The 10342-nt window shown below is 40.0% G+C and overlaps 1 protein-coding gene across 2 annotated transcripts; it reads left to right on the top strand.

Moving 5' to 3' along the window:
• The first annotated feature begins 4391 nt into the window (after window positions 1-4391).
• Window positions 4392-8628, top strand: LOC111465954 (receptor protein kinase-like protein ZAR1). 2 transcript variants are annotated; one of them, XM_023110454.1, is made up of 3 exons: window positions 4393-5861; window positions 7834-8504; window positions 8554-8628. In XM_023110454.1, exons 1-2 carry the CDS (start codon window positions 4547-4549, stop codon window positions 8457-8459), a joined length of 1941 nt encoding a protein of 646 aa, XP_022966222.1. In that variant the 5' UTR covers window positions 4393-4546; the 3' UTR covers window positions 8460-8504; window positions 8554-8628. The 2 variants fall into 2 exon arrangements, with proteins under 2 accessions (XP_022966219.1, XP_022966222.1); XM_023110451.1 differs by lacking the exon at window positions 8554-8628 and having other exon boundaries at window positions 4392-5862; window positions 7832-8547.
• The last annotated feature ends 1714 nt before the right edge of the window (window positions 8629-10342 follow it).

Raw genomic sequence — 10342 nt, 5'->3', positions numbered from 1 at the left:
TTTTTTTTTTTTTTTTTTTTTTTTTTTTTTTTTTTTTTTTTTTTTTTTTTTGATGAATTTGGAGTGTGGCATGGATAACGAGCGAAGCGTCTTCAGACACCCTTCCATTGATTTTATAGTATGAATCTACATTTTGTTGATATATAGTATTATTTAAACTTTTGTATGTGTGCTCTTCCTTTCTTTTTGAAGGCTCAATTAGTGATCCTTGACCCTAGGTCTCCATCCAGTCTTTCTAGATTTTGAGAGGACTACTGAGTTCCTGCAGGGTAGGTTTCATGGACTTGGTTAGATTTTGAGAGGACTTATGTGTTGGTGAGGAGCTCTTTTCTGTTCTTTTCCTGGGCTTTTTGTGTTTGCTGGTGTTCTAACTTTAGATGCTACTCTAATGTACTTGGAGATTGGAACCTGGGTTTTAATTGCAACCTTTTGTGTCCAAAGAGTTTGAATTCTTCTTCTAACTGGGGTTTCCTCTGCTAAATCTGTTAGCTAACTGCATAACCGGGGAGAACCTCTTCTTTTTCAGAGTAATTTGGAAGGGAAAATACTAAAAGTATTGATCTTCATCTGAACTCGTGCTCATGAAGGAGTAACGACCGAGTCCTAACTGGTGCCTGCCCTCAATAAATGCTATATCCTAAATCCTGCCCACTTTTTAGTAAAGTTGAATCTATCTATCGTATCTTTGTTCTGTTGCCTTTTACATAGGCGATCACTCACCAGCCTCCTCTTTACTTGTTTCCCCACCACCCTTTCAAGGAGAAGTTCCAACTCTTGCGGTTTGATGTGTCCTACTCATAGGACATGCAGTAGGAGGTAGAAGATATGGCAAGAAGTTTGAAGGGCAAGGGAAAAACGGTTAGTAGGCAATGGTTGTTGTTGGGAAGTGTGAGTATTAGTTATTGGGTGTGAGATCCCACCTCGGTTGGAGAGGAGAACGAAACATTCCTTATAAGTGTGTGGAAACCTCCCCTAGCAGATACGTTTTAAAACCTTGAGGGAAAGCCCAAAGAAAACAATATCTGCTAGCGGTGGACTTGAATTGTTACAAATGGTATCAAAGCTAGACACTGGGTGGTGTGCCAGCGAGGACGTTGGCCCCGAGGGGTGGATTGTGAGATCCTACATCGGTTGGAGCGGAGAACGAAGCATTCTTTATAAGGTGTGGAAACCTCTCCCTAGCCGATGTATTTTAAAAACCTTGAGGAGAAGTTTAAAAGGGAAAGTTCAAAGAAGATAATATCGGTTGGAGGTAGGCTTGGCTTGAGTTGTCACAAAGTTTGTAGTACCTTAAATATGCGAAAGAAAAATGAAGTAAATCAGTCAGACCGCAAGGATTTTGCTCATATCTGGTAAGAAATCAGTACTCTCGAAAACCCTATGTAGAAAGAAAATAATTCAGACGTAACGGCTAGATAAGGTTTGGACTAATTTCCTTGGGGTGTATATAAATATTGATTCCTTAAGTAACTTTCATTTCATCTTTTCTCTTCTTGGATAGCCACCTTCACAAATTTTTGTTTTTGGTTTTGGGTAATTTTATATTGTTCTTCATGCCAATGGATAGCATTTTTGTGATCTTCTTGGTATTGAAGGTGAGATTTCTTCCTGTCCTCTTTTCATGTGCTTATTAGTTTGATCCATGTGTTATATTTCTTGTATGTCTGAAGGGTCCTTTTGGTGTGTGGAGTTCTCTGCAAACCCGAATGCTAATATAGCATCCTCAAAAACGAACTCTCCCTTGTACTTGTAGCCTAGTGTTAGGTACTCATTAGTATACTGCAATATCACAGGAGAATTATATATTACAATATAATTGTAACGGCTCAAGCCCACCACTAGTAGATATCGTCATCTTTGGAGTTTCTCTCAAGGTTTTTGAAACGCGATATGCTAGGGAGAGGTTTTCACACCTTTATAAAAAATGTTTCTTCTCCTCTTCAATCGATATGGAATCTCACAATTCACCTCCTTTGAGCCCAGCGTCTTTGCTAGCATCACATGTTCCCTTCTCCAATTGATGTGAGACCCCCTAATCCATTTCCCCTTCGAGACCTAGCATCTTTACTGACACACCGCCTCGGGTCCACCCCTTTTCGGGGCTCAGCCTCCTCGTTGGCGCACTTAGTTGGTAAAGATCAAATGCAATCAGTAAAGACCTAAAGTTCAAACCTGTTGAAACGTTTCGGTTTCGAATTCAAACTCCTAAGTCCACTCTTTTTCCTCCACTCTTTTGCAAGAGCATGGGACTTGGGTTGTTTCTTTAGCGAAGCATGTGGCGAATCTGACAAAAGGGAAAAAGTAAAAGAAAAGAAGAATGACAGAAAAGTGCTCAAAATTGCTTTTTCATAAGAACTTTGGTCAGCTTCCCTTTTGGCACACATCAACTTCAACCTCTTTCTTTGCCTCTACTGCCCGACACCTTCGTCAAAAGAATACAACTTTTGAATTTTAACCCTAAAACCTTCACTTCTTCCATCCCTTTGGCCAAGAAATACCCAAGTCTTGTTAATATCTCTCGTCACTCGTCTTTTCTTTCAACTCCATACTCTCACTTTTTCTGTCAAAACACTTAACTCTGTCAACGACGGATATATAAATGAACCGAGATCACCTTTAAAAGAGAGCGATCCTGAAAATATGATGAAAGTTACTATCTATACCAACAATGTGCATCTTCCTATGTTAAGTGATATAACAAGCCAAGCCTACCGTTAGTAGGTATTGTTCGCTTTGCCCCGTTACATATCATCGTTAGCCTCATGGTTTTAAAAATCATATACTATGGAGAGGGCCTAGACCTACACCGACCAGTGTCTCGCATAGTCTGGTGACTAGTTCTGATATCATTTGTAACAGCACAGGTCCACCACTAGTAGATATTGTCTGCTTCAGCTCGTTACGTATTGTGAGATCTCACATCGGTTGAAGGGGGGAACAAAACATTCCTTATAAGAATGTGGAAACTTCTCTATAGCAGACATGTTTTAAAACCGTGAGGCTGACGATGATACGTAGCGGGCCAAAGTGGATAATATCTACTAGCAGTGAACTTAAGTTGTTATAGGTGACTTCCTAGGAATTTTCCTAAGAAACATATGAGTGAAGACAAAACATGCTCATGTTGATATGTGAGGATAGTTTTTACTCTTTGAAGCAAGAAATAAGTAACATAACCATGTTATATAGGAGAACGACGAGGGGTATCATATCAAATTCAAATTTTGAATCCTGGGCATAGGATATTACAAAGATATATTTATAAAATATTACAAATCAAATGTTTGCCTCTCAAATTTCATCTTTTAGTATTAACATCCCAACATAGCAAGTTTTTGATATAACTTACCATTTTGTAATCATTTTTATTTTTTTTGTACTATACAATTTAAAACTAGATTGAACCTAACTCGTTTAATTTTTGGTACAAATCATTATACTTCATCATAAACAAACAAACATTTTGCCTATTATATCAATACGTCATACTAATAACACGAAGGTCTTATGTCTTATGAGACCTACATGGGCCATAATATACGGGTTCCTTTTCAAATCTATAAAAAAAACTAAATTAAGTGTAAAAATATATAACACTTCCATTTAACAATTGGCCTATTTGGGCCTATTAGCTCAATTGGTTAGAGCATTGTACTAATAAATGCTTGTTCTTTTTCAAATCTATAAAAAAACGAAATTAAGTGTGAAAATATATGACACTTCCATTTAACAATTGACCTATTAGCTCTATAGAGCATTGTGCTAATAATGGGAAGGTCGCAAGCCCCTTACTGTGGGCTTTAGTTTACTTTCTTATTTATTATTTTAGAGTCAAGAAATACAATAATATATAACGTATCTCATGATTGCTCGAACTTGACTCTTTATAAATATTTTTAGGTTATATTATCTCGTAAACATATACATAATCAATTCCGTCTAAAATACTCGTAATCGATCTAAACTAGAGTTAGATCGACTATTAGTGCGTGTACTGGGGTGAAAACGATAATGGCTAGGGGATGATGTCCCTTGCTTATATAACCATGAGGGGATGATGTCCCTTATGATAATGTCTCTTGATTATATAACCATGATCTTCTTAATTAGTTGATGCGAGACTCCAACCATCCTCAACATGTGTTGATTAGACATAACTTGATTCTCCGACGACAAGAACTTCTAATATATGTTGTTCGTTTTAACCCAAATTCACCACTAATGTATGTGGTTCATTTTAACCCGTTATATATAGCTGCAAACCTTACCATTTTAAAATAGATCGGAATTTTGAGTCATCTAATTTTTTGAAGATGATATTTTAATAATAATAAGAAATAAATAAATAGTAAATAATAATAAAAATAAAAACTCATCCCTTCCCTTCCCACTTTATTGGGATTAGTGGGTTATACAGCACAAGGCATCAAAATTTCAAAATCTCACCTTCCTTCTTCCTCCTCTCACTAACTCTCTGCAACTCCAACCTCCTCAACAATGGCGGATTCCAAACCCCTAATTTAACCACCAATCCGAAATCCCCAAAATGCCCTCCTCCTCCTCCTCCCCATTTTCCTCCTTCCTCACCTTCTTCTCCTTCCTCATTTCCTTCTCCTCCTCTCTCAACTCCGATGGCCTCTCCCTTCTCGCCCTCAAGGCCGCCATTGAAACCGACCCATCTCACGTCCTCGCGTCCTGGTCCGACTCCGACTCCACCCCATGCCACTGGCCTGGAATCCTCTGCACCCGCGACAGAGTCACTCACCTCTCTCTTACCAACAAAGGCCTCACCGGCTACATCCCTTCCGAGCTTGGCCTCCTCGATTCCCTCCAGCGCCTCAGCCTCGCTTTCAACAATTTCTCTAAACCGATTCCGGTTCATCTCTACAACGCCACCAATCTCGTCTTCCTCGACCTCTCTCACAACTCCCTCTCCGGTCCGGTTTCGGATCAAATCGGCGAACTCCGGAATCTCCGGCATCTCGATTTGTCCTCTAATTCCCTCAATGGGTCTCTCCCGAAGCGGCTGACGGAGTTGACGGAACTTGTCGGGACTCTCAATTTGTCCTACAATCGATTCTCCGGCGAGGTTCCGCCGTCGTTTGGGAACCTCCCGCTGATTGTGAATCTCGATGTTCGTCACAATAACCTCACCGGAAAGATTCCGCAGGTGGGTTCGCTGTTGAATCAAGGCCCGACGGCTTTCTCCGGCAACCCAAGTCTTTGTGGGTTTCCGTTACAGACGCTATGTCCGGAAGCTCAGAACCCGAATGTTATCCCTGAGAATCCGCAGAATCCCAAGTCGTTGAACGGTAATTTTCAAGGATACGGCGGAGGGAGAGCTACAAGGGGGAGTGGCGCCGCTGCGACGGTGGCGGTGGTGTCATCAATATTCGCGGTGATGGGGGTTGTGTCGCTGACGGTGTGGTTGTTCCGGAGGAAGGCGGAAGTGAGGAAGCGAGATGTGGGCAAATCGGGAAAGGGGAGTCCGGAGGGGAACAGTGAGGGGGATTTGGAAGGGCAAGACGGTAAATTCGTAGTGATCGATGAAGGGATGAATTTGGAATTAGAGGATTTGTTGAGGGCATCGGCGTACGTGGTGGGGAAGAGTAGGAGTGGGATAGTGTATAAGGTAGTGGCTGGGCGGGGATCTGGTGCGGCCGCGAGTATTGTAGCTGTAAGGAGACTTAACGATGGTGATGCCACGTTGACGTTCAAGGATTTTGAGTATGAGATGGAGTCCATTAGTAGGGTCCACCATCCCAACATCCTACGGTTGATAGCTCATTACTATGCAATTGATGAGAAATTGGTGGTCACTGATTTCATCAACAATGGAAGCTTGCACTCTGCCTTACATGGTAACTAATTCTAAATTTTAACCCTTTTTTACTTTATAGATGGAGTAAATCGTGATTACCTCACCCATTTGCACATATCTCAACTAATCTCACGACACGACCAACCGACTCAACTACATTTAATTGTCCAGAAAATTGATAGGATATTAAGATTTAGGTAGGTAACCGTCATAGCTTGAACTTGTTCCGTAAGTTATTTACAGTTTACGATGGATAGCTTTGATGACAATATTCCAACCCTATTATATTTATATTTGAAGAACTTGCGACACCCGAGTAAATGAAAAGTGCATGAATGAATCAAGATTACATTTGGATGAGAGTGATCCCAAGGATAAGATGACTAAAAAAAACATAAAAGAATTGAAAGTAACTACTTATATCACCAAGGATGCACCTTTCGTGGTTCAATCATAGGAATTCTATACTTAAGCGTGCTCTGCTTGGAACAATTCTATGTTAGGTGATCTCTTGGAAATTTTTATAGGATTTATGTAAGTCAGGATAATATATGTTAGAAGGATTCATGTTGGTTTCTGGAGATAGTTTTCACTCTTAAAAAGTCAAGAGTAAGTAATATGATTACGTCGTAGGGATTATTAGGCTAAGGGGGTGGCTTGATTTTTGGGATTGTGAGATCCCACATTGGTTGGAAAAGGGAACGAAACACTTCTTATATGGGTATAGAAACTCGTCTCTTGTAGATGCATTTTAAAACCGTGAGGATGACGGCGATACGTAATAGGCCAAAACAAATAATATTTATTAATCGTGAGAACAAAATATGTTAATAGAACACTGTTCCAATTTATGGAAATAGTATTCATTCTTAAAAAAATTAAAAGTAACCTAACCATTTTACTCGAGAAGTAAGAAAATAGCAAAGCCATTAAGTATCGAGTTCAAATTTGGAACGTTGAGGATGGGTATTACAAAACGGTTTGATTTTTGGGACATCTTTTGGCATCTTCAATTATTTAGTTTGGTTGGTTGTGAATTAAGTTAGAAATTGAAAGTTGGGGCATCTTTGCTCCCCCACACACAGTGGCACCATTCCCAATATTTAAGACCCCATCATTCTTTGTCTTTTCTTGGAATTGTCTATCTCCCCCACTACTCTTGAGGCATGCACTGCAGCTGCCCTTAATTTTCTATGGTCCTCTTTCTTTCTCTCTGCCAAATCTCATATGTAGCACTCCTAAATTAATAGGACAGGCTCGAACGTCTAAATCCATCATTAAAGGATATTGTTTACTTTGACGGGTTACGTTATTGTTTTCACTCTCACAGTTTTAAAACGTATTTGTTAGGAAGATGTTTCCACATTCTTATAAATAATGCTTCGTTTCCCTCTCCAACCGATGTGGGATCTCACGATTCACCCTTTCGGACCAGCATCCTCGCTTGCACATCGCCTGGTGTCTGACTCTAATACCATTTCTAACAGCCCAAATCCACCACTAGGAGATATTGTCCGCTTTGACTCGTTATATATCGCCGTCAGTCTCACGGATTTAAAACGCATTTGCTAGGGAGAGGTTTCCACTCTCTTATAAAGAATGTTTAGTACCCTTCTCCAACCGACGTGGAATCTCATAATCCACCTCCTTGAGGGCTAGGGTCCTCGCTGACACATTGTCTGGTGTCTGCCTTTGGTACCGTTGTAACAGCTCAAGCCCACCTCTAGTACATATTATCCGCTTTAGCCCGTTACGTATTGCCGTCGGTCTCACATAATTTTAAAACGCATTTGTTAGGGAGGAGTCTCCACACCCTTATATGGAAAAAGAATGCTTTGTTTCACTTTCCAACTAACGTGAGATCTCATACGATACTATCACAATCACTTTATGCTGCTCTGTTTTCATTTCTTGTGATACTGTTTTGGGCATCTGGGTTACTAAGAATCAATGAGTTAATCTACTGTAAATATGTTGGCATAGCTTATTTTATTCGTTTTATGGATTTGCAGGAGGCCCCTCCAGTTCTTTGTCACCTCTGCCATGGTCTGCAAGGTTAAAAATTGCCCAAGGAGCTGCAAGGGGTTTGGCATATATTCATGAATTCGGTGCTCGGAAGTACGTACATGGAAACATAAAATCGACGAAGATTCTTCTCGACGATGATCTTGAGCCTTACGTTTCAGGTTTCGGACTCACTCGTCTCAGCCAAGGAGCATCCAAAAAGTTAAGCTCAAGCCAGAATATGATCACCACCTCAATCATGGGGCCAAGCATGACAACTCCCTCAGCAATGTACTTAGCGCCAGAGGTTCGTGAGTTTGGAGGGAAGTACACTCAGAAATGCGACGTTTATTCATTTGGTATTGTCCTCCTTGAGCTTTTGAGCGGTCGATTGCCTAATGCAGGCTCGGAGACCGATGGGGGGAAGGGGTTGGAATGTTTCGTGAGGAAGGCGTTTCAAGAAGAGCGCCCCTTGACCGAGATTATAGACCCGGCACTCGTGCCGGAGATTTATGCCAAGAAACAAGTGGTTTCGACATTTCACATTGCGCTGAATTGCACAGAGCTTGATCCCGAGCTTCGTCCTCGAATGCGATTGGTTTCGGAGAGTCTCGATCGAATCAAATCGCAGTGAAGAGATCTGGGTGGTGTTACTTTGATTTTAGAGGCGTAGCTGTGAGATAAATGACTAATCTTTTTGTATGTAGAGCTCTTGGCTGGTTAATGTCAATTATTTCAATTGCTCTTTCACTAGAACAGTCAAAGAGTTGTGCCATTTAAGAAATGAAAGTTCCTCTTTTTTATCTCTATTAATTTTATAATTTTATCATACTTCAACTAATTTAGATGTATATTTTTAATAAAACGCTCGCTCGAAAATTTGTTTCTTTTTACATTATTGAGCTAAGGAATGAAAAGGAGAATGAAGAAAAAAAAATGATATCTAGAAGTAACAAAACATTTCTTATAAGGGTATGAAAATTTATGACTGACTGAAGTTTTCAAACTTTGAAAGAAAGTCCTTTTTGAAAACCCTTATCCAAATAAGTATCTAGCAAAGAGTCGACAAGAAATTTCATTAATAATGAAATATTTTGATTCTTTGAAACAACTCTTTGATTCTTTGGAACAACTCGATGAATTTAGCGTTGATTTTAGGAGGAACATTAAAATTATTGGAAGGAGTAACCCATCTAATCCATAAAATTATGGGTTATTTAAATCCAAATGAATTGGGTTATAAATTTTTTTTGAATCTTTGCATACTCCTTCGTGAAAGCCCTCCAATTTCTTCACTTCCTTGGCGACAATCCAAGACGATGCCACCGCCGACACTGATGACGAGACTCACTGACCAAGTGATGCCCATCCGGCATCTCCTTTACATCTCTCTCTGTCGTTCATGTGTAGACACCGACTACCGCTGATCGATGCCTATATAGCCCCCGCGCACGCAAACGCCGACACCCATGATCCCAAAGGACATTCCAGTGTGAGGTTAGTTCGTTTTCAAACTAGAATTCGTGATGTTATTGTGTTTCGAATGGGATCTTCAAATTTATCGGTCTCGTTTCAGATTATTCATAGCTTATAAGATCCAAAGGCAAGCTTGAGTTAGAAACCCTATGGGTAATCGTAGGTTTGGGAAAAAATTTGTTTTAGGAGTTAATGATTCCTTTGTTTGGATTAGAGGTCAAATAAGTGGTTTTATTACTAGAACCATTCAAAGCTAGGTTTCATGTTTTCCTTGTTGCTACAGAAATTTTGTATGATTGTTTGCACTGATTGGTCTGAGTTCTTCTAAAACTCCTCAAATAGGCTCTATGAGTACCATCAAAATTAGATTGAACATCGAAGTTAAGCAGATCAAACTGGTTCGATTGGACTAGACCGACTATTTCCTCGCTGCTAACTCTCAATATAGACTTCCATGACTTGCAACTTCTTCGTGCATCTATTTGAGACGAAGACGTTGAGCCAAAAATGAGTGAGAATCATGGAGAGGTATATGAATGATTTGAAAGGTCAACAAATGCTTAGTCATAAGAACTCCAATGTTAAGGATTTTTAGCTGGAAATAGTTTTATATTGGATGACTTCCTAAAAAAGTTGTAAGTGAGGACAAAGCAGGCTAAAGGAACCCGTTGTAAGTCTATAGGGATGTTTTCACTTTTAGAAGTATTTCAAGAAAAGTAAATAATGTGGTCATATCTGAGTCTGGGCATCCGATGTTACAACAATATGCTAGTCTGAATCTTGGGGAGAGTCTAAAGCATGTTAAAAATGTTAGGAATCATGAACCACCTTGAGGCCTTTACCTAAAATCTTTCCCTCGAACAAAGTACACTATAGAGCCTCCCTTGAGGTCTTCTTCTCTAGAGCTCTCGAATAGCCTCCCTTAATCAAGATTCGACTCCTTCCTTGGAGCCCTCGAACAAAGTTATACCCTTTGTTTGACACCTGAGTCACCTTTGACTACACCTTCGAGGCAGCTTCCCTTGAGGTCTATGGAGCCCT

Source organism: Cucurbita maxima, unplaced genomic scaffold, assembly GCF_002738345.1.
Source record: "Cucurbita maxima cultivar Rimu unplaced genomic scaffold, Cmax_1.0 Cma_Scf00030, whole genome shotgun sequence".
Taxonomy (NCBI): Eukaryota; Viridiplantae; Streptophyta; class Magnoliopsida; order Cucurbitales; family Cucurbitaceae; genus Cucurbita; species Cucurbita maxima.
This window is presented reverse-complemented; position numbering and strand designations above follow the sequence as displayed.

What these genes read in the sequence shown, in the direction of transcription:
- LOC111465954 (XM_023110451.1), top strand. Translation starts at nt 4,547, where the DNA reads ATGCCCTCCTCCTCCTCCTCCCCATTTTCCTCCTTCCTCACCTTCTTC. An exon ending in TTGCACTCTGCCTTACATGG is followed by an intron (nt 5,863 to 7,831) that starts TAACTAATTCTA and finishes TTATGGATTTGC; the next exon opens with AGGAGGCCCCTCCAGTTCTT.